The sequence below is a fragment of the Charadrius vociferus genome, unplaced genomic scaffold (assembly GCF_000708025.1).
Source record: "Charadrius vociferus isolate BGI_N301 unplaced genomic scaffold, ASM70802v2 scaffold23, whole genome shotgun sequence".
NCBI lineage: Eukaryota > Metazoa > Chordata > Aves > Charadriiformes > Charadriidae > Charadrius > Charadrius vociferus.
This window is the reverse complement of record NW_009647676.1, coordinates 1,057,964-1,081,738: the sequence shown is the minus strand read 5'-3', so window position 1 is coordinate 1,081,738 and position 23,775 is coordinate 1,057,964. Positions and strand designations below refer to the sequence as shown.

At 36.7% G+C, this 23,775-nt stretch overlaps 1 protein-coding gene across 1 annotated transcript in view; it reads left to right on the top strand.

Moving 5' to 3' along the window:
* PRKDC (protein kinase, DNA-activated, catalytic polypeptide) overlaps positions 1-23,775 on the top strand; it is an 85,135-nt gene that overhangs the window by 21,018 nt on the left and 40,342 nt on the right. The window contains exons 26-50 of the mRNA XM_009881122.1: positions 264-416; positions 1,649-1,756; positions 2,565-2,791; positions 3,225-3,319; positions 4,308-4,407; positions 5,564-5,697; positions 6,239-6,493; positions 7,504-7,730; positions 8,585-8,793; positions 8,933-9,065; positions 10,135-10,290; positions 10,608-10,811; positions 12,887-13,072; positions 13,982-14,086; positions 15,051-15,218; positions 15,500-15,627; positions 16,644-16,851; positions 17,929-18,107; positions 19,205-19,373; positions 19,893-19,958; positions 20,393-20,465; positions 20,686-20,834; positions 22,054-22,191; positions 22,395-22,514; positions 23,486-23,629. Coding sequence (XP_009879424.1) covers positions 264-416; positions 1,649-1,756; positions 2,565-2,791; positions 3,225-3,319; positions 4,308-4,407; positions 5,564-5,697; positions 6,239-6,493; positions 7,504-7,730; positions 8,585-8,793; positions 8,933-9,065; positions 10,135-10,290; positions 10,608-10,811; positions 12,887-13,072; positions 13,982-14,086; positions 15,051-15,218; positions 15,500-15,627; positions 16,644-16,851; positions 17,929-18,107; positions 19,205-19,373; positions 19,893-19,958; positions 20,393-20,465; positions 20,686-20,834; positions 22,054-22,191; positions 22,395-22,514; positions 23,486-23,629 — 3,834 coding nt within the window. The remainder of the gene's footprint in view (positions 1-263; positions 417-1,648; positions 1,757-2,564; positions 2,792-3,224; positions 3,320-4,307; positions 4,408-5,563; positions 5,698-6,238; positions 6,494-7,503; positions 7,731-8,584; positions 8,794-8,932; positions 9,066-10,134; positions 10,291-10,607; positions 10,812-12,886; positions 13,073-13,981; positions 14,087-15,050; positions 15,219-15,499; positions 15,628-16,643; positions 16,852-17,928; positions 18,108-19,204; positions 19,374-19,892; positions 19,959-20,392; positions 20,466-20,685; positions 20,835-22,053; positions 22,192-22,394; positions 22,515-23,485; positions 23,630-23,775) is intronic.

Sequence of the window (23,775 nt, the reverse complement as noted above, 5' to 3'; positions counted from 1 at the left end):
CACGATAATGGGTGACTTACGCAGTGATGAATTTTCTCCAGCTGAAAAGTGAGAGACTAGAACGTAAGGACAAAGGCCGGTTGGAATGTGTGTAAATTCTTTCCATGGACATGATCCATGGACTCGGAACAGTGATTTAGCATAGATTGGAGAAATGTACTTGAGAAATTATTCCATTCTTTTGACTCATTCTCTCCTGTCCACAATTTTGTCTTCTCTATGAAAGTAATGGATGCATGACCAAAGAGAGTTTTAAATTTCAGGTTGCAGCTTGTGAGCTGCTACACAGCATAGTCACCTATATGTTGGGGAAAGCATCTCAGATGCCAGAAGGACGTCAAGGTCCCCCACCCATGTATCAGTTACATAAGCGAATATTTCCAGTACTGCTTCGTCTTGCTTGTGACGTAGACCAGGTAAACGGATTCGTTTATAAGCCTTTTAGCTTGTTTAATGTACTTCTAAATTTGGGAATGAATTTATAATTTTATGTAGCTGTTATCATGTTAGAAGTTATCGTGATGCATTGCCTTTTTGTGAGATGAAATTCTATTTTAGGGATAGTTTTCCAGGATTTTGGGTGTGAGGGGGGATGTAAGACCTTTCAAAGACTTCAATAATGGACCATAATTCAGAGTAACTCGGAGTGTACAAATGACATGAGGGTTTCAAGATTCAAGTTTCAAGATCCATTCAAAGAGTTTGTGGTAGTAGTTGTTCTTTAGTGCTGTATTTAATTTCCATATTTTTCTTTTCCCGTAGGAAGTTAACATGAGGTAAAATTGATTATTTCAGTATTGAATGAGCACAAAGCTACAATCCACAAGAAAAGCATTTGGGAAGGAATTTGTAGCTACCTCATTGATAGCTAAGGATGGTATATTTAACTTAAACATCTGATCTTGGCGTTTCTCCTCCTTTACATGAAGCAGAATAGACATAGGTTCAGCTCCACTGAAATTACAGGTTTTGTGCCTTTTCAGACTGCTGTTTGCACCCTGGTGTCCAGATTCTATTTTTAGACCAAAGGGATTTGTGTTCTGGTAAAATATACAGGTAACTATATTACCAATTTAGGTGAATCCCTTTTTGCTGGCATGTGGCCGAACATAAACCGTAGGTGAACGTCTGGATTGGTCCAAACCAGTGCACACAGACATACACACTGTATTATTACCAAGTATATCTCATAGTTCTTCCTTCATGTTATCATATGACACTATTTGGTCAGGTTGACTTACAGGTAGAATTGTTGAAATCCAGCAAGTTAGAATAAATGTATATGGTAAAGATTAAGGGAGATTTTAGATCAAAATACAGCTTAAAACCAGACTTCCCTGTTTTGCTGGCTGAATATTGGCATTCAATCCATGGCATGCAATGGTTTTTGTCTGTCTCGGAGGAACTTACTGAAAGTAAGCTTGGAGATCTTTTCAGACCAGAATAGAAAGCAGCTAACCAGGTTTTGTTTGTTTGTTTTTTTTTTTTTTATTCCTTGATAAGGGAATGTAATATGAAGCTGATTTTTCATTTTATAGACCCTTTTTCAAAGAAGATTTTTTTTTTTTTGTTCTTACATATTTTGAATAGCAAAATAGCATAGATATATATTAATCCTAGAAAAGTAGTTGGCTTTTACTCTTTTCAGGTAACAAGACAGTTGTATGAGCCTTTAGTCATGCAACTCATTCACTGGTTTACGAACAACAAAAAATTCGAGAGTCAAGATACGGTGGTGTTCCTAGAAGCTATCTTGGTAGGTGATTAAGTCTTCCTCTTCTTTTTTCTGTGCCATATGACTTTATTTTTAACTAGCATCATTTTATTACTGAAAGAACCAAGAGCACATAAATAGATGTAATGGCTTATTTGTCTGAAAGAAGGAAAGCAGGTTATCAATTTTGTAATCTTTTAATGTTTCTTAACCAAGATTTTGATGATGGATTTCTCTATTTCTTTGACATTCTCAAAATGCAGGTATTGTATTTAGGGTGCTTATAGGATTAATGAAATACTATTTTTATCATAAGTGGATACAAGGAATTACTAAAATACATAATATTTTTCACCCACCTCTGAATGAAAGTTGCTTTTCATGTGTGCTTAATTTTCCTCTAAGCTTATTTGCTTTCGTCAGGTGCAAAAGCTTTAAATTTAAAACTGTTTTTTGCACTGACCTGAAGCAGGCTGGAGGCAAGATAGATCAGGAGGTTTTGGAGTACTTCTTGTAAATTAAAGTCGATGTTGCCATACCACGTCTAAAGCAGAGGAGCTAGCTCATCAGAAAACGAAGTGACTTACACAAGGCTTCTAAACTGTTTGGTAGCTGAGGGGGGAATAGAAATACGGATCTTTGAGGCCTAATCCAGTGCTGTGAGGGCTGGGAATGTGCCCCTTCCCTTGGACAGTAATAATTTTGAGGTTTTATTACTTCTGGGAAAGTGTGAGTAAGTTTTTTCAACTTACAGATAATACTGTGTAAATAAGCTGCTCTAATAACTACACTGAGACAATACATTGTGTTTTTTTCATTCTTGTAATTAAATAATGTTGTGTAATTTCAGAGTGGCATAGTGGATCCAGTTGACAGCACTTTAAGAGATTTCTGTGGTCAATGCGTACACGAATTTTTGAAATGGTCTATTAAGCAGACAACGCCAAGACAGCAGGAGAAAAGCCCAGCAAACACCAAGTCTCTTTTCAAGCGCTTGTATAGTCTTGCTCTTCATCCCAGTGCTTTCAAGAGACTGGGTGCAGCACTTGCTTTTAACAACATCTACAGAGAATTTAGGTGAGCAAACAGAGCTCAGAACAGTAACTAATTTGGACTAAAGGTTCAAGGACATGAAAAGAATTGAGCGTAGAACTCAAATAGTCATCCACTGGTACTCGGTCTATTAATGAATGCAATAGCTGTAAAATGAAGTTACCCAGATTATTAATTTTTAATTATAATTATAACTTTGTAGTTCGGGCTTTCTCTAAGTCGAGACTGTAAAAGTTTAAATTTCGCTGACAAGTTTATGAGAAGTTACTTATGCCATTTAAATGTGCTCAGCAAATCTTTATTGCTATTCTTTTTGAGTGGTTTAGATGTATTTTTTTCATACAAACATCGTGCGCAGTTTATCTCTACGGTATCTTAATTTTTTTTTAATTAGAATTTCCTACTTGGTGCTTCTTCTACTCATGTTTCTCATCATATTTATTCCTGATTTTTAAAGGGAAGAAAATTCTTTGGTGGAGCAGTTTGTATTTGAAGCGTTGGTTGTATTTCTGGAAAGTCTAGCCTTAACACATACAGATGAGAAATCATTAGGTAAGCTATAATTAATTCATTATGGAATGAAGAAAAAAGCCATCCTGTTGGATCTTGGAATTAAAAAAGAAAAACTAAACCAAACCATAAATCTATAACTGGAGGAAAAGTAAATGTGCTTATTTTGCAACAAAGGAAGGATTATTTTTCGGTACTGATAGAGAGGTCATTTGATATCTAGTTAGGAACTCTTTGAATCGACTCCTTGCAAGTTGTAAAGGTGGAAGATTTTGTGCTCAAGAGAAAGAACCTTTTCATGTTTATGATGATTTACAGTTTTATAGTAACACTAAAAATGATAATGGTGCTTTTGATCTGAGTCTTGGCTTTGCAGTTACACATTGTAAAAATGTAGCTTGATGAGAATCTTGAAGTCTACTCTTTTATAACAAACAAAATGTTTGAAAAAATGGCATTTCTCTTTATTTTGTGGAAGATTTCCACAATTTTGTACTACCCTTTCCTGTATGCCTTGTTACTCTTCCCTACGACAGTATGAAGCTGTGTGAAGAATCTGTGATTTCTTCCACAATACTAATGATTCTTCAGTAAACTTGCCTCTTTTTTTTTTTTTTTTTTGGCTCTGACTTTCATCAGTTAAAAGTAATTAGAACATAAAACCAAAACCCGAAGTTACAAAGACTTACTTCTTTCAGAGAAACAGTTCAGGATATGATAGAAGTGGCCCTAGAAGAAATATTCATGTGGGGAAAGTTTACAGTTTCTCTAAGCATGAGCATGCAAAACTAAAATACACAGTTTTATAGCAGAGGCCTCATGGTTGGCTCAGGCCACGTTGACCTGTCTGCTATTTTATGATCTTGTTCTGTGGCACTGAAAAATTTACTGTAGAAACACTGAGTAGTGGAGGTGATAGATGTTATCTGTGTGTAAGTCTTTTGCACTATTTCTATAGTGATAATACCTTGATTCATTTAACCAGGTTACCAGCATTTATTTATACATGTCGATTCTCTCTTTTTAACAGGTACCACTCAACAATGTTGTGATGCTATTAATCACCTGAAGCGCATAATCAAGCATAAAGCGCCTTCTCTGAACAAGGAAGGAAAACGGCGAGTACCACGGTCAGCAACTTGCAATTCTTTTGCTTTTTAAATATTACATTTTGGTTAATGATGTATGTAGTTCCGTTAATACTTAAGACTGAATGGGGAATTCATCCTGTGACTAGTGCTGATAGAGATCTCCTGATACATCTGTTAAACCACTGGTGAGAAATGCTGGATATGATAAAAAAGGGTCAGGATGGTCATTCTTTATTCCAGCATGGTGTGCTCAGAACAGAGCTTGCTTTAGTTTGGCAGGGACAGAAGGGAAAGCAAAACATGTGCCCCTTACAGCAGTGTTTATAATAATGTTGGCACTGGTGTTACAAAGCATTTGGAGGAAACTCCTCCCAAGTATTTTATTTAATTTTTTTTTTTTTTTTATTGCTGTAAGCGTTAGCAAAAGTAGGACAAGCTGCAGTAGGATGATCTGTGACTAAAGAGAGGTAGTGAAAAAGCTGGAAGAAGCAAGAATGGATTTGGTGTCAGGCTGGATATACAAGAATAGATTCAGTATTCAGTCTCCTTCTCTGGAGCTATTCAAAATCTGCCTGGACGTGATCCTGTGCAGCCTGCTCTAAGTGAAGCTCCTTTAGCAGGGGGGTTGGACTAGTTGATCTCTAGAGGTCCCTTCCAACCCCTACGATTCTGTGAGTCTGGATGAAGCTCTGAGTCACCTGGTCTGATTGCATAGCTGACCCTGCTTTGGGCACAGGAGGTTTGACTAGAGATCTCCTGAGGTTACTTCTGACCAGGATTGTCCTGTGACCCTAAAGAAAGAGGCACGTGGAGTCTGAGAGTTAGCTCATGGCTGTGGCATATGGTAAGTCAGGAAACTGGATAATTAGGGACAGGGGAAAACTGTGTGGTCTTATTTAAGCTTTAGTCTCCATTTTTGTCTCTTTTAGTGTTACAAAGAGAAAGAGAGAGACCTGATTCTGCTTTTTAAAAACTTGCTGCAAAGACTGTGCTCTGGGGATCCAGTGGGAAGAAAGAAAGCAGTGCAGGATGTCCTAGTAGAAGAGCTCTTCCTTGTAGTGCAGATGGATTGTGGCTACATAGATAAAAGGACATTTATAATGCTTGTGAAACATTTTGATTTTTTTTCAACCGGCAGACTACGGTTTCTTGGTAGATGTCATGAAGACTGTTAATCCCTAATATTTTTCTGCAGAGGATTTCCAGCTGCTAAGTCAGTGTGTCTTCTGGACGTTGTCATGTGGCTCTTAGTGCAGTGTGGACGACCTCAGACCGAGTGCCGACATAAAGCCATGGAGCTCTTCTATGAATTTGTTCCTTTGTTACCAGGTATTGTAAGTCACAATGCACCATTATATTTGCTTTCTAAATACTGTGCGTGCCATCCCTCTGTTTTCTGTGCAAACTATTTATTACAAGAAAAATTATTTTTGTTATTATATTATTTTGGTAAATGTCTATTCACTCAGTGCTGTTAAATAAAAACTGAGTAGTTGCTCATATTGGAAATCAAATACTGTGAGAACCTCAGGGCTTGTGGGTGGTTTGTGGGAGTAGAAAAGGGTTTTATTTTGAACTTCCTTCCGACCAGGAAGGAGAACTTGGAGCCCCAGAACTGCTGTTGTATCCAACTACGAAGGCAGTATTTGCTGACTGGGAACTAGTGGGAGCATCTCACAGATTGACCTCTTCCTTGTGGGTAATTTAAGTAGTGTGACCAAGGCTAGACCAGAATCAATACCTTCTCTGCTAGAAGATCCAGTTGAAAACACAAAGTTTGGGCACATCAGTCCATTTGCCTCTAATTTCTTGCTAGATAGAACTGTTGTTTTTCCTAGAGAATTTATATTTCTGTTTTTATTTCTATCAGGAAACATGTCTCCATCTTCTTGGCTGGCTGATGTTCTAAAAAACAGAGACATTTCTTTTCTCATTAATAAATTTGAAGGAGGTGGCAGTGATGCCAAAAGTCCATCTGGGATCCTTTCTCAGCCAACTCTCTGTGGTATGCAGGAGCCCTTCAGTTTACAGACTGTCATGCGGTGGATGGATATGTTCTTAGCAGCACTGGACTGCTACAATACATTTTTTGAGCTACGTATGATCAAACCTCACGAAATACTGGGTGAGCAATTAACTGTTGCATTAGGTTCATTCATGTCTGTTACACAAAGCCCATCCAAGATGAGTTCCTAACTTGGACTTTAAGCTTTTTCCTAAAATGTAGACTTCATGAATTTTACAAACGCTCCCAAAGGTTTCAATGACAATTGTTGTACTGGATGTTTTTTGATGAAGTACATTGTTAATAGTGTATCTTAAAATGTTTCCTTTTAGTGCTAGAAATATACCTTTAAATGTCTGTGTCTCAGTCATGCAATCACCAGTAACTTCTTTTACTAAGAGAGGGTTTTTTAATTTGGGGGGGGGGGGGGGTCTTTTTTTTTTTTTTTTTTTAATCCTTCAAAAGCTGTTTACCTGCTCTTCATTAATGTCTGGAGGGAGCTACCAGAAAGCAGTGAAAGAATTTCACTTTTCACTTCGAGCCCTGTATATGTTACCTTTTTTTATTTCCTGGTGCTTCAACTGCATCAGGTCCAAAAGCCTTGTATTTTACTTTTGATGGAGTGCATAATAATGCCCTGTGTAGGCATTGGGTCTCTTAAAAAGTTATTTTTGTTATTCATGCAGGACTAAACAAAATGCTTTTTATCACTGTTAGTACAGTTGCATAGTTACTTCATATATGAAGTCTTGTACAAGTTCTAGGTAGTCCATCTGTCAGTGTTGTCTCTGTCTTGGTTTAAAACAGTACTGTAAGATCATTGTTGGATGCAGTTAGCATAGGGCCAAATTATTCAAAACTGGGGATTTAAAATTTTTATCCTCTTTATTACACATGCCTAAGTCGTCATCATTAATGAGTGCTTGTAGTGATCAGTAAGTAGAAAGCTACACTTCACTGCTCAGAATGTTAATATTTGGAACTGGCATAGGACTTTCAGAAAACACTGGTGTCAGATGTGCTGGATTGCTGGTTGTTATCTCAGTTCAACTGTTTTCTTCTGAACACAAAATAATATATTTAAAAGTTGAGAGCTGCGGTATCATTTCAACTTAGTGCGATTCTTCTAGGTGGAAATGAAAGATCCTCATTCTTGGAAGCTGTGCAGTTCTTCCTTGAAACTATTGCTTTGCATGATATCCACGCAGCAGAGCAGTGCTTTGACTGCAGTTCGAAAGGCAGCATGTTCAGTCCCCAAGAGAGAGATGCGTATAATTACAGCAAGTGTACAATTATTGTCCGAATCATGGAGTTTGTCACCATGATCCTGGAAACCTGCCAGCAGGATTTCTGGAAGGTAGGCACTGAAGTCGGTAGTGGATAAAAGATACAAATTTTATATGTAGTTAAAGACTGTGATGTAATTGTGAAGTTAGCTTGCTGGAGAACATCATCTTTAGTGGTGCTTTAGTTGAAATTGATGCCCGTGTCACAAACTGTTACAGTCTTTGCATGTAAGTGAAAAGAATTCTGTTGCACAGTTGAATTTTAGTGGGTCATGTAGTTTTGATTTACAGAAATTAATATTTCCTGTACATTCCAGTTGTATATTGATTGTGAGACTGTCATTCTCTGGAGTACTTGCAATGAATATTTCTTGCTTGACTTCTGATGGCCTTAAATGTGTGGAGCTGCTTAAAAGGCAAAAAGGCAGATTATGGCAATTCTTTCTTGAATTCAGTATAATACTTCGGTCTCTCCATTTGCCTAGCTTTGGTGCAATGTAAACTGTATTTATATACACTATAGTACTTCTGAGTCTCTAATGAAATTTACACTGTCAAGTTTAGTTCCAAGACTCTGTCTGTCTCTTGTTTTAAGTTAATCTCTAATAGACAGAGGTGTACATTTGGATTTCAGAGTGATTACAGGTGTATAATCAAGGCCTATATGGACATAAATGATTTTGTGTGCAGTTTGATGAGATAGCATATATCCTATATATATTTTTATAATTTCTCTGTATTAGCATAATTGATTCAAAGTCAGATATTTCACAGAGAAATAAAATGTCATTTAGTGAGAATAGTTACCATTCCATGTTTTGTTTCATTTTAGATACAAGGACTCATGATAAGGTATGAAGAATAAATAAGGAAATCTAAATGGATTTCTAAATTTATCTTTTATTTAATGTTTTATTCTTTCTAGCTACTTGAGAAGGAATTGCTTAATGCAACCCTTATAGAGCTTCTGGTGATGACAGTGTGTGATCCATCACACATCGGCTTTAACACTGCTGATGTGCAAGTCATGAAAAATCTCCCAGATATCTCAGTAAGACTCATGAAAGCTTTGATGAAATCTCCCTATAAGGAATCTTTGAAACTGTGCATAAAGAAAAGAATAACACTGCAGAGGTAAGTAGGGACTTTCTGGTGAGCATGAATCCAGAACAAATGCCACTCACCAAGAGAAACAGAAAGCAAATAATGTTGCGTATGGTTGCACGTTGAGCTCCCCACCAATGTAATGTTACTGCTTCTCTTTTCTCATTAGCCTTGAGGACCTTTGTTCTGTTGATCTGTTTAATTCAGATGCACGTTTTGATCAAGTTAGGTTTAGTGCTGTCCTTTCTGCCTGCAAGCAACTCCAGAAGTCCGGCCTGCTTCAATCTGTTCTTCACAATCAGGTAATGGTTTACCCAGAAAATAATGGTGAATATTTTTATACAGTAAAGAGCTTTTCCTGTGTAAAAGGCCAGTATGAAAACAGAACAGATCAGGTGAAGAAACTGTGTAAAATGAGATCAACAGTGAAGAGCTGGTGTTGAATAGGGGCAGAAATAAATGTTTTATGTTTACTCTACGAATCTGAGTAGCACAACACTGAGGTTTGAACAATCTTCATATTTATGTCTGTCTTTCTCCAATTTCCAGGGGCTTGAGGCAACCAGAATCTACCTAAAACTTCCTTTTAGTGAGCTTCACAATACTGAAAGCTCAAAAAAATCAGGATTTACTATCTTATAAAGGAGGCATTTTTCAACAATTTTTAAACTTTCAGAGTGATGAGGGAAATTAGAAAAGGAAGACATTCTGGCTGATCAGAAGCAATATAGTGAGTCTGAGTTGCAGGAAAACAGGATGGAGAACAGTTGGGGGTAGGGTTCTAGGCTATATTACTCGAAAGAATTTTTCCTACTAAGTTTCTGATTGTAGTCAGTTATTTTACTTTGGGCAATTGAAAGGAAACAGGCTATGCAACAGCCACAAGAACTGAGACAATTTGTCTACTGGTGAGCCAGGCTATACTTAGCAAGTAACAAAATATTTAATTTCTGTGGGGTGTTTGCCATATATGCTGTACATCTGAACAAAAGCTAGAGCTGTGAGTGTAGGATGGTGGCATTTGAGGAGCTGCATGATTTACCTTTTGTGTCTCACCTGTTCTGACTAAGCGCTTCATTCTATTTCTGTGGTAGTGTTGTTACCTGAAAATAGTCTGGAGGAGGATCAGAATCTTTCAAAGATTTTTCAAATGACTATTAGTTTTTTCTGAACTTTGTATGCAGCAGGGTAGTCTTGTTAAAAATCTTGTTCCTCAGTTAGAGAGGTGGCTTGTCATGCTATATTTGCATCACTTTATAAGAAAATGATCCGGAGTTCAAGTGTTTTCATTAGCTATACAGGTGGATTGGAAGGCCTTTATGTTATTTTTGCAGCTTATATTAATTGTCACTTGTTTGTTTATTTCCATAGGATGAAGGGCATTTCTCAGTTGGCTCTAAGCTTCTTTCAGTTGTTTATAAAGGTATTGCACATGGGGGTGAAAGGATACCTCTTCCATCATTAGACATCAGCAGTAAGCGATTAGCTGACAGACTCCTGCAGCTAGCCTTTGCTATTGATGACCAGGTAGGATACAATTCTCCAGTTTTAATACTGAATCATCATTTAATATTCATCATCAATAGTCTTCCACCCACATTTTGGGTAGATGAGGCTGATGTTTTATTCATAATCCCACAGAGGAACTGTAAGGATTCTTTGGCTTAATTGAGTGACAATTGTAGATAACAAGAATGTCAGTAATCTGGTTGTGCTTTATTTTTGTGCTTTCTGGCAATAAGAGTTTTAAATGGAAGCTTTGAAGAACTCATGGGTTTTTATAAGAAATGAGTGGAACTTTATGTGCTTGAGATAACTCTGTCTCTATACCTTAATTTTCACAGTGTGAAGAGCTAGTAAGTCTGCTGTTGAACACGGTGGTGTTATCTGTGCCGTTATCAGGAGCATCCCAGAAGAACCTGATCAATTTCTCTCATGGACAGTATTTCTACAGCCTCTTCTCAGAAACCATCAATCGACAGCTGCTGAAAAACCTGGATGTGGTCATAGTCCAGCTTATGGAATCATCTGTCAGCAATCCCCAAATGGTATTGGGACTTCTTTAAAAGGACAAAGTCAAATCAGAATGTTAGAAGTAACACGTCTTTTGTTGTTATAGATGGATGTAACTGAGTGTGCAGTGGTGGGAAAAGTGCATTTGGTTGCATTTTGGATAGCATTGCACTGGTAGGTTTTTGGGTTGGATTTTTTGTCATAGCCTACTGGTGCCTACTGGTGCTACCCCTGGCAACCTGACATAACTTAGGCTGTCTGCTGTCTCACGTCAAACTGAGTGGAAAGTGCTTACCTATTACCTATCCTGAAGTCTATGAACAGTGCTGCAGACCAAGAATGTCCTTTCAAAGCAAGTCTGATTGTTCCCATTTACTGGGCTTTGATTTTCATTGTAGAGTGGTCCTGCATCATGCGGGCTAGATTTGTTTTGGATAAAACAAAGCTAGAAAATGAACTCGAAGCAGTAATGGCCATTTAGTCCACAGAACTAGAGTAGAGCCTGGTCAAAGTATTAAAAAGAGGCAAACGCATATACATACACAACTACCATGACCTGAAATGAATATTGGGTAGATGTCATGTTCACAGTCTCAGCACCACTTGTTTTGCTGAACAGATTTTCTCCTGTTGGTCCACACTACTTGCTAATGTAGAGCTCACCTTCAGGTCCACAAATGAAGCGTGTTATAATTTAGAAGCCTTCTTTTAGTGCTGCTGGGTCAAAAAGAAAGATCAAAATTCTACTTTCCCTTTTGTTTAAGATGATGTTCAGGAAAGTAGATTATCATTCTGAAAACAATTGAATCGGTTTTTATCCAAAATTTTATGCTTAAAGGTGTTGCTTCCAAGTTACATTTTAGAACACTGGGAGCATAATTTTTTATGATACCAGAAATCATTTAATTTGATTGTAGAGAGATGTATAGATCTTGTAAAAGGCTGGTGCTTGTGATGACTTTCGTGTTTCCGGTGCAGAGCATGCCACAATAGATTTACTTTTAAAAGTGTCTCTGGTAAATGATAGGCTACTAATTTACACTAGCTACACGTGGCAATAGTGTTAAGAGTCTTCATTAATTTAATTAAGGTAAATAGTCAGATCTGGTCAAACAAACACTTTTCTGTTGCCTGCTATCTGCTGTTCTTCTTTGCCTGACTTAAAAAATATATTATTGATTACATTTGATAAGATACCTCTTCTTTAGTTATATGCATTTGTGACGTAAGTGGAGGAAAAATAAGGTTTATCTTACTGTACCCATCCAGATCTGGTGAAGTCAGAAGGTTGATGACACTAATCCGGTTTATTAGGTGGTTGCCAGCTATTCAAGAGGAGAACGCAGAATTCAGGTTTGGAAGTCAGTGACCATTAGTTTTAGTCAGGTTGGTCTTAGACTGTGAAGAAAAGAGATTGAAGTATACTTAGTTCACATCTGGTATGCTGTGGTTTACGTTTCTTTTCAAAATGTGTGCAAGTAAGTTAGCACATATGCTATTTCTCTTATTTTTCAGCTTCACACTAACTAAAATTTTCAAGTATTGATGTTTAGAGTTATTCTGGATTATCATTTATTTCTCCATATTCACACAAAAGATATGGGAAGGAATTGCTGCATTGTACTCTGAATGAACCAGGAGTAAATTGGATAGAAGTCTCTTTTGAAAGCTGTGTGCTTTTAATTTTCTGCAGAGACTTCTGTATGTTTCTGAGATTTAAATCTAGCATTGCTATGAGATTTAATAAATTAAACTTAAGTTTGCTGATATGTCAGGGTAGGATTTTCATAGCTCCTTAGTTAGACATTTACTTTCCATTAAGTATAGATATATTTAAGGATATGGGATAGAATTAAGATCTTCTAATTTTAGATTCTAATCTTGATTTTCTGACACAGTCTAGGAAGAAAAAGGCGCTTCTAATTTAGATGCTTTTAGGGCAGAGAGTAGGTCAGACAGAAGTTGAAGGGATTTTTGTCCTTTTCTTTTAACAACCACCTTTCAGTCAGGTATTAGGTTCTCCTTCTTTCATGATTGCCCATACCAGTGAAGAGATCCTATTGCCATTTAATTTGGGATTCAAGAATCTACCTGTTGCTTTTCCTTCCAGGTTGGCAGCATTTTGAACGGCATGTTAGATCAGAGTTTTAGGGAGCGTACCATACGCAAGCAGCAAGGAGTGAAACTGGTCACGGCTGTACTAAGAAACTGGAGGAAACTTGACAGCTGGTGGGCCAAAGGCTCAGCTCCCGATAGCAAAATGGCAGTCTTAACCCTGCTGGCAAAAGTTCTCCAGGTATGCGTTCCTTCATAAAATCTAGTTAACTTTTCTAATTCTGTAGGAATTGTATCTTGTTCTAAAGAAATGCTTTTCATTCTGATGTTTTATGGTTGAGGTGGGGGGAAGTTTGGGAATATCAGAATCTGGTATCTTGCTATTTTGCAAAGTACAAAAAATGTTCGGATAGACAGAAATTACTACATTTTGCTTTTTCCCTCTTTTTTTTTTTTTTTTTTCTAAACTGCTCTCATGCTTTAGCTTCATTTTTTCCTTCTGGAGAATTGGTAAAAGCACAGGGAATAAGCTTTGAAACTGAGCAGCCTCCGATACCGTTCTTTGTCATGTAGGCATCCAGAAAGTCACAATGGAGGAGTTCTACCTGTATCAAGAGACTGCAGAAAGATCTTTGAAATAAAGACCTTTAATTTCTGTTACACTGGGGTTTGGGTCTTTTTTTTCCCCTCTATTTTGAAAACATATTTTATCTACTTATCCTATTGGTGTTTTTTAGGAACTTGTAAAAGTAGCTGTGCCCAAATATACACAAAGATCTCTTACTGCGATTTTTTTTTTCTTTTATAATAATTATTATAACCTTGAATTGTTTTAAAGGTAAGTTTTAGGACACAGAATGCGAGCTATATTGCTGTATTAGCTGGCAGTGAAGTGACCGATAGGAAATCTGGCTCGAAGAGGGAGCTTAGTATTTTTTTTGAACTGAAAAATATCCAACATAATGATTGATTGTACTGTGTAGCTTTTAGAGTTCTTTTTGGTAGTCCTTTAAAAACTAAAATCACTCTGTGCTTTCTGTTAATTTGTTTTATTTTTTGGAAATAAACAATATAATACAATAATACAATGATCTCTTTGACTGGTTTAAAAAGGAAAATCCTAATTTTTTTATTTCTTCTGTTGTTCCAGATAGATTCCTCAGTTTCTTTCAATACCAATCATGAAGCATTTACAGCTGTTTTTAATACCTATACCAGCCTACTTACTGACCAGAACTTAGGCTTAAATCTTAAGGTAAATTGCTCACTTCAGTGGATTCCCCACCTTCCCCAGATTAGAATGTTAGTTTTTCATGAAATTCCCTGTTATTTGGCTTAAATTTTACTTTAGTTTGCACAGTAACATGGACATCATTTTCATTTTTCTCCTGTTCAACATCCTAGAAATTGTAAATCGTCCTTTTTTTCTTTAGACAGAAGGCAGTATCAGAGATGTGTTTTGTTTTTAGGTGCTCCTTTTTTCCTTGCCCTACTGAAAGACATGTAATTTTTAGGAGAAAACCTTACTACCAGTTGCAAGTAGTTTAGAACTCTACAGTGTTCGTTTGAGAAATGACAGCTAATCAGGCTTTTAGCAAGGAGTGGCATTTGCTACATGTCAAATTGCAGACATCTGCCATGACTTTGTTGTCTGTATCTGCAAGCATGAGACCAGAGCCAATGGATTAACTGCTATATGTGGCTTGGTCAGGAGGGGGAGATAAAATACTGCATACTGAAAGTGGAAGTTCTAAAAGATACTGGATCGTAGGCTTTGGACTAGAAGACTGAAAATTTTGGACTTATGAAACAGTTTTGCATGGTTGCTGCTCAGTCAGTCTATATTTAGTTATACAAAGTTTTGTACTTTGCTGTGCATTCAAAATGGATGAAGTTTGGGATCTTGCTTTAGCTACCAGGTGATGCGTTAAATCAGTGACTTGTGTGATAATGGATGCTTGCTTAAAAGAACAGTAAGGTCTTATTGGTAGCCATGTGAACCATGAGATACTAATTAGCTTTTAACTCCCACTCAGCTGTGACCAAAGCTGTTTTCTGAAATAGCACCTTAAAGATGAGCCACTGCATAACATGTCTTCATCAGCACACTGAGCCGTTGAATCAGTAAGCACGGCCGCTGCTGATTATTTTGTGGTCTTATTCAGCTTCCTTCATAGAGGGTAATTTCTGTAGTGTGAAACTGCATTTCTTTTTTTCAGGGTCAAGCAGTGATAATTCTTCCGTTCTTCACTAATTTGACTGGAGAAAAACTTAATGAGCTTAAGAATGCTCTTGATCAGTTTGTTGCTTTCAGTTTTCCCATGAGGTCAGATGAGTTTCCCAAAGGAACCTTGAGGCACAATAACTATGTAGACTGCACTAAGAAGGTCAGTATTTTTAACAAATGTGTAATTAGAAGCCTAAATGAACCATGTCTAGAAATAGTGTTTCACAGGATCTGGAGAGAGACTCAGTTCACATAAGGAAATCAGTTTTTCTGTTTCTGAGTTATGTCTTTATTCATAAGTTTAATGTACAGATATACATTTAGTAAGCATATCCTTTCCATGCATCTGCTTCTGTTCAGTATTGAAAAATAATTACATAATTGGATGGAACTTATTTGATCCAGTGTGGCTCCTTATGTTATGCATTACTTCTTTTTCAGTTTTTAGATGCATTAGAATTGTCTCAGAGTCCAATGCTGTTGCAGTTAATGACAGAAATCCTCTGTAGGGACCACAGACATTTCATGGAAGGCTTATTTCAAGCCAGCTTCAAAAGAATTTCCAGAAGGTGAGTTTGGTCTACTGGATTTTACTTTTGTTCTCATTGAATTTTTGCTGAAGCAAATGTGCTTCCTCTATTATGTTGTCTGTGTAATAGTGATGATTGACACCATAAAGTTTTACATAATGGTTTTAATTTGGATATTGCTTTTGTCTTCACATTTCCAAACGATTTCTGAAGTGAGAACAAGTGGCACCAACTTCCAGGTGACATTTCCAGTGCCTGGGCAAATTTTGTAAAGCCTTCTGTAAATTAGGTTGTTCTGGCAGAATTCAGTTGAAGATGGTAACTGTGTGTGATACCTATATTTGCTGTCCCTGTATAACCATGCAATCATTAAAGTAGCACTTAAACTGACAGTGAATTACTTTGTTCAACCCCTTTGAAAATACAACAGCACATTTATTTAATTGAAAGCTTCCGGGGTGACAAATTGTAGACACAAGCTCTGTCCACAGAAGAGGTCTTCAGTCTTTTCCAAAACCAAACATTCCAATTCGTGATGGGCTATTAAGTAGTGACACTTGAAGCGTGTAGTTTCCTGGACAAAGTCATTTACCTTAGGCCCAAATCCTATTTTTGAAGTTTTACCTTTTATAAAATTATTCAGAACAACAGTTCATCTAGTAATGGAACACTTGATAGGCCACAGAAGGACCTGATAACAGTGAAGTCTCCTCCTTTTTTTCCTTCTTGTTTGCCCCCGACCTTCACGTATACCAGATCAATATTTTTTTAGGTCATTCGGCAAAAAAGGGACTGAGAAAGATAATGATTGCTTTTGAATTAAACTAACAACAATATATGAACAAGTTTCCCATCTGTTGCAGAGTAAGAAGCTGAGATTTTCTTTAGAGAGCTCCGCAGTAAGTGGCAGTTCAACCTGATCTTGTGTGACTTGGAAGATAAACCAACGCAATATGAACACAGACAATAAAAAAAATTTGAAATATCAGGGGGGGTTGAAACATAAATGTAGTCTGGTAAAAGAGTTTTCATCTTGAGATTTCCATCTTGTTTAGGAGCACCACTGACAAACAAGTGATACTGTTGGACACTGTTCACAAAATGTTCCAGAGTGAAGACCTTCTTTCAAATACTACCCGTCAAGCGTTTATGGATCGCTCCCTCCTCACTCTCTTGTGGCACTGCAGTTTGGATGCGCTGAGAGAATTCTTTGGCAAGATTATAGTACAGGCTATGGATGTGCTTAATTCCAGGTTTACAAAGGTATGAATTACCTTTTATTTTAGGATTGGGGAAGGTGAAGTGAAATACTGGTGTTGGTATGTACATTTTGCTTAACTTTGAGTGAGACACTGATTGAAGCCATTTGCTTTCCAATTTCCTGTATCTTGGAGCAGAATTTTGTGCCAATTACATGGTTTGATTATTACTGAGAAACTTTTCTTTATTCCCCAGCACACTGTTGCTTTGAAGTTAATGTATGTTTGTATATCTACTGTGTATAAAAATCAAAGTTGTAATGTTATGTATATATATCTAAAGGGGTCTGAGGTTCTGTCAAAAGCAACCCGTTCTAACTTTGAAATATAAAAGCTGTATAAAATTGTAGCTTGTTACTGTCTTCTAAGAGATATTCAACCTCAGTAATGAAAGCTCTTAAATTAGGTGCCTTACTTCTAGAGAAAGAAACACATCTTCTAATCACTGCAAAGATCCTTCAGGAAGGAATTGGAAGCACAGATCATCCTTTCTCTATTTACAGCCTATCCTCCGATTTAAAGTACAGTTACAGGCAATAATTTAGTTGTCAGTGGAGGTCTCTGCTCTTGCAGTAGTTCACTTCTGTGGTTTTGCTGGTGCAGCTGTTTAAAAGCAGCAGGACAAAGAAGATGCTGAAATGATCCATGTTTAGTAACAGTTATTAAAACCAAAATGCTAAAACCAAGACTTATGTAGAGTCACCCCCACCATGTTTCTGTTGCTGTAAATGTTGGCACCAAAGTGAGGTGCTTAAAGAAACTCATGAATGATAGCCAGTATGGTGACAGGTATGTATATTTTCCTTACAGGTGTCATGAGTCTGAGCTATTCTGCTTATTTTACTCTGACACCACTATAATGATTTAGGCCAATTACATTTAAGACAAATAGTTTTAGTAACTGTATTACACAGGAACTCAGAATCTATCAGTCTTATTATCATCAGCTCTTTTCTCTGTTTTAGAAGGTAGAAGTAAGCTGAAGGCTGTTAAGTAGCTCCACAGTTACTCTAATTTCTACTACAGAAGGGCAAGATCCAGGAATTCTCTCTCTGAGGTTTTTTTTCTTATTTGTTTCCAGTCCAATGAATATACTTTTGATACACAAGTCACCAAGAAAATGGGGTATTACAAGCTGCTCGAAGTGATGTATGTGCGTCTTTCAAAAGAGGATGTTTACTCCAAGGAATCTAAAATTAATCAAGCTTACCGGGGCTCCATGAGTGTAGAAGGAAATGAACTTACCAAGACATTAATAAAGTAAGACTATTATTTCTTTTATTTCCTTCTAATTTCTAATTAGGTTTTAGGCAGATACACTTTTTAGGTATGCCATATAAAGTAGAAGATTGATTTGCCCAAGGGTAAATGTAGTCTGTGATGTAGCTTTTGATTGTACATGAAGTACACAATATTGAATTTGCATCGATAGAATGATCTCTAACATAGACTAAAATCCAATCCTATGTCAGGATAATTTTTGCCTCCTCTTTTTGCCATTTCTTTTCTATTTATTAAGCTTGTGCTTTTATTTTTGCTTTTCAGTATGGTTCTTGGCCTTTAATTTGTGTTTTCACAATTTCGGTTTCAGTATGCTTACACTTTTATGTAGATTATGGTTCTGTGTTGTAAGATAGGTATTATATGATGGATGAGAAGATGGGATGGATTTTCATTTACATTTCATAATATAACAGCACACCCAGCAGACGTAACTTGGTTTAGTCAACACTGCAGAGGGGGATAAAAGATTAATACTGAATATATAAGCTAATTAAATTATTTCATTTGTTTAATATTCTGAAAAAAAATATAAGATGCCTGAATTGCTGTTCATTTCTCTTTTTTCATTTTGTTTTAATTTTGTTTTACAATACCATGTCCTATGAGGACTTTAAAGAATTTCTTGGCTGTGATTTGCAGAAGCTTTATAAATTGTTATGGGCAAAAGGCCTATGAAAATTGCATCTAAATTGGCTTTCTCTAGCTAATCTATAGCATAGCTTAGCATGCCTGTCCATTTATAATTTCTTGGGAAAGGACCATGAGAGAGATTGATTTATGTGTTGGAACACATCTGCATCTTATCTGAATATGGCCTATTCTTGTATTCCTGCCGCTAAGGGCTGCTGTGTAAATACTTGGGGAAGTTGTCTTTATCGTTGCTGAATGGTTCTATTTCAGCTCAGTATGCCCGTACAGATCTTGAACAAGTCTGAGGCAGTTTAATGCTGATACTGCTACAATAATAAAGATCTCCTGAATTCTGTTGATTCACTGGTCTCTGATTGGGGCTTTTCCTGTGCTTCTTAAAAGAAGACTTCTGATGGTATTTTCTTGCCTGTTTGTATTTTAAGGTCATGCTATGACGCATTTACAGAAAACATGGCAGGAGAGAGTCAGCTGTTGGAGAAGAGGAGACAGTATCACTGTGCAGCATATAATTGTGCTATTGCTGTTATCAGCTGTGTCTTCACTGAAAGTAAATTTTATCAAGGTTTTCTTTTTACAGAAAAATCAGAAAAGGTGAGAAGCTGTTGTTGCTGTTAGAAGGCTTCCAGAGCATGAGACACAAAGTGATTTTTACTTGATTGCATTAAATAGAAGGATCAAACCTTAATGACATGCAATTATATTAACAAACTACCCAGTGAGGCAATAGAAGGAGTTGTAGCTGGCTGGCTTCCTTGCATCCTTCATGCAATATCAATTGTTGATAAGGGTTTAATGTCTGTTTGGGAATGAATTAAATGGTGATACATTTACCCCATTTTTCCCTCCACTCTCGATCAATTTTCTAAAATATGAGAAGAAAAAATATTGTTTAAATTCTCCAGTGCTTGGAATATACTTGATTAAGAGAGAACCTCTTGAGTAGTTGAATAGCAAAATTTTCTTTAAAATGTTGATGTAGGAGAGTAAACATGCCATATTTTCTGTATTGTATGTTGATCTGTTGGTTTTTTTAAGAAGAAATAAAATACGCAATTGTTATTGTGTGCAGAATTATAATTTTGATATTTCCGAACATGCTTTGGTTTGCAGAACTTGCTGATTTTTGAAAATTTGATAGACCTGAAGCGTCAATATACATTTCCTGTAGAAATTGAGGTGAGTGGAACTTCTGGGCTTTAGTGTTCCTAAGTAAAAAATTAGTGTGGGTCTAACAGTGTCACTGTAGACCAGGTCAATTATTACGAATTGAGAAAGAGAATTCTGTAGTGAATAAAAAACAGAGTACTGCTTTAATGTTTTAAAATACATTTTTCTGAGCAAAATCCAGACTGGAAATTTAGAACACACCTGCAGTGCATGTAACTCTAATACGCTTTTTAGCACACTTACTCTCCTAACAAACAACTGTAGGAATAAGTAATTTATCTGTTGTTCTGTAGCATTAATTATAATCACTTATAACACAGTATTTCCATTCATGTTAAATGGAACAATGTTAAATTTTTTGGCAGTTCTGTACATAAATAATTGTAAACAAACTGTAAATTAAAGAAAATAATAATTTTCAAACTTTATTTCTTGCTGTTTAGGTGCCTCTGGAAAGGAAGAAGCGGTACATTGCTATTAGAAAAGAGGCCAGGGATGCAGGGAATAGTGATCAGGGTATGAAAGTCCTTTATGACTATGAAAAAAGGCCTTCTTACCTTCAGACAGTGTTCATTGATGTGTTGCTAATTGGCTTCTATTGTAGCAGGAAAGAATAAAAGCATTCAATGTACTTCATCTAACAACTAATTCCTGCCCACCCTTAAGTTTCAGTGGCCAGTAAAGGCTTGTTTCTTGTAATTTCCTTCATTAATGGTCTATTCTTTTTCCTATTTAGATGAACCCAAGTATTTAGCTTCTGCATCGTATATGATGGATAGCAGTTTGAGTGAGGAAATGAGTCAGTTTGATTTTTCTACTGGAGTTCAAGGTTTTTCTTACAGCTCCCAAGATATTACAGCTAGCAGTGCTCATTTCAGGAGAAAGGTAATTTAGTGACTTACGTGCCGTGAGAAAGAGAATTTTTATGCTTTCTAGCAATTGCATACATTTATTGGAGTTGAGAAATTTCTGTTCTCCTATGTTTGTTCTACTTGACTGAGAATGGATTTCTCCAGAAGATGAGGGAGGCTGACTTCAGCTGTGTTCTCTTGGTCATTTTTCTTCTTCCCTCTCTCCACTGTCTACAGATGGAGAAAAGCAGTATGCTACTTTGGGTTTCTCAAGTTGAGTAAATTGAGTGAAGTCCAGTCTGAGTTGTAAAAAGGCGGCGTTTGACTTTGAGTGCTCTCAGAATTATCCTGTGATGCTTGTACTTCTGTTAGGCACCTGGTTTCCACATTTCCCACATCTTTAGGTCTTTAAAGGCACTTGACCAAGCTGATTGTATCAAATGTATGGAACAAGAGATCAAACACTTTATTATTTTTGTATCGCTGTTGTGGCACCTTGTATTTAACTGTGACTCTTGGAAGAACAGCATTTAGTATCTTCCAAGACTTTAAGTTGTGTTCCTTCTACAGTGAAGAGACGTCTCATCAACAGTAATACTGATAGGACAGATATTTGCTATAAAACAGAATGGAAGTTTGTAAAAGTGTCATTGGCATTGAAGATGAAATCTGTCAAAATAACCATTAACATTAGAAGAGATAAACTGTTTCTGTGTTTTGGAGCAAGGAGGTGTTCTAGCTGCAGTGAGGTTAACCAGAAATGTGCTTTCTATCTGCTTTGTGCAGTAATGTTGTAATTTCTAACTGCAAACAATTTTCTTTTGTGATTTACTCTGTGTAGCAAAAGAGAGAGCTGCTGTGGTTGCTATTCAGTGTGAAGCAACACATCCGTAAAAATAGGGCTTTCCCCCTGTGGAAGGTGTTAACACATTCTTTCAGCTGGGAAAAATGGAAGTAATTTCTGTGAGGTTCAGCTAACTCTTGCTGCGTCCAGCAGTTGCCACACTTATCCTGGCAGGTAGTAAAGTCAAAGTAACACGAAGTTGACATCTGTTGGCACAGAAAGTAAAAGATGTGCACAGCTGGTACATATATTTGGGAGGTGTCTGAACAGCACATTTGCTGTATTCCCTGTTGCGCACAATGAGCGTATAGTCAAATCCGTAAACACAGATAAGATCAGAATGACTCATGGCATTATGATTTAAAAGAAACTACAGTGGTGGTATTAATCATAGTAACATTTTTTTCAGGAGCCCACAGAATACATGGTTTTAAATGATGAGATGGAACTGGAAATGGATGAACTCAACCAACATGAGTGTATGGCTTCTATGACCACTCTGATTAAACATATGCAGAGGAACCAGATCACACCCAAAGTAGAGGAGGCCAGTATTAACCAAAAAGTTGGCATTTTTTCACTAATTATACCAACAAAAGGGAGTCATGATTGAATCCCTTCATTTATTAATTTTCTTTGCTATGTTATAGTGCGACCAGTGTGGCTCAAGCTGGGGGGCTTTTTGGTTTGATAAGCCTGTTTGGTCCAAGAAGTAAGTTGATTTTTTTGCTCCTCTCTTTTAAATTTCAGGGGACAATTCCAGTAGATCTTCCTCTTTGGATGAAATTTCTGCATGGTAAATTAGGAAACCCATCAGTACCACTAAATATTCGCCTCTTCATAGCGAAACTTATTGTTAATACTGAGGATGTGAGTAATTTTTTTTGTCATATCTTTTTCTGTTAACATAACAGGTTGTATTATAATATCAACTGTGTAACTTGTGGTGTAAAATCACATCACATCAGCTGAGACTTTTGGGGCATTCAAAATGAGTAGTTTGCTGTGATAAAAAGTAGTGCGTTCATAGCCGAAAATTCCAGATAGCGCTAGTATTTTGAACGCAATTTAAATACTTTTTCTCCCAAACTCTACTTCTATAAGTAGAGGGTGTCCACAATATCTGTCTTCTGTAAACTATAAGTAATTGATTCATTGATACTAGGCAAGAGGTACGGCTGATTGTTTGCCATCTTTGCAGGAGGAAATACAATGGGTTTTTTAGTAGTCACAGATGAGTCTTGTGGAAAACCTTAGAGCTAAATGATGATGTTCTGGATGCAGAAAGGTATTAGGATAGTATAATGTGTCTTTGCCTGAGAAGAAATGTTTTCTAACTCTCATTCTTGGGTAAAACATTCTCATATTATTTCATACAGTGATTTTAAAGTGTAATGTTTCTGTCTGAAATATTCCAAATGTGAAATACAAAAAAGCTGAATTTCAGAATTAATTCAAGAAGCTTTAGCACCCACTTAATGTTACTTTCTTAGTAAAGCTGTCTGAAATGGGGGGGCTAGATGAATGGCATACTCTTTCAAATCCTTTAGGGACAGGTTTTCTGTGTGAGCGCTGTATTACGTGGGCTGTAGTGAAATAGTTGACTCTATGTGAATACTTGGTTAAAGGTTTCTGTGCAGAAGTGAGGAATGTAGATATGGATACTTTTTATTTTAAAGTTATTTTAAAGTTATTTTAAATTTTTTGTGGTTGTTGCTTCAGAAGCTAAGCAAAGTGATAAGAGGTTGATTTAGCAGTCTTACCCATAATGGTTATTGAAAAACAGGTTTTGAACAGTTGGATAATTTGTACTTGATCACTGATTCTCCTGTTTTCCATAGGTTTTCCGACCTTATGCAAAGCAGTGGCTTGGTCCATTGCTGCAGCTTGTTGTTTCTGGGAATAATGGAGGTGAAGGGATTCATTACATGGTAGTGGAAATCGTAGTTACTATCCTCTCCTGGACAAGTGTAACCACTCCCAAAGTAAGGAAATGTGAAATTCATTTTTATTATTAGTGTAACTATTAGGTAAGGAGTGCGTGAGTTTGTTATTATCCACTTTTAATAATTTCCTACGTTAGTCCACTGTTTCTTGTAGGTATTAACTTCAAAAATAGCTTATTTGCTTG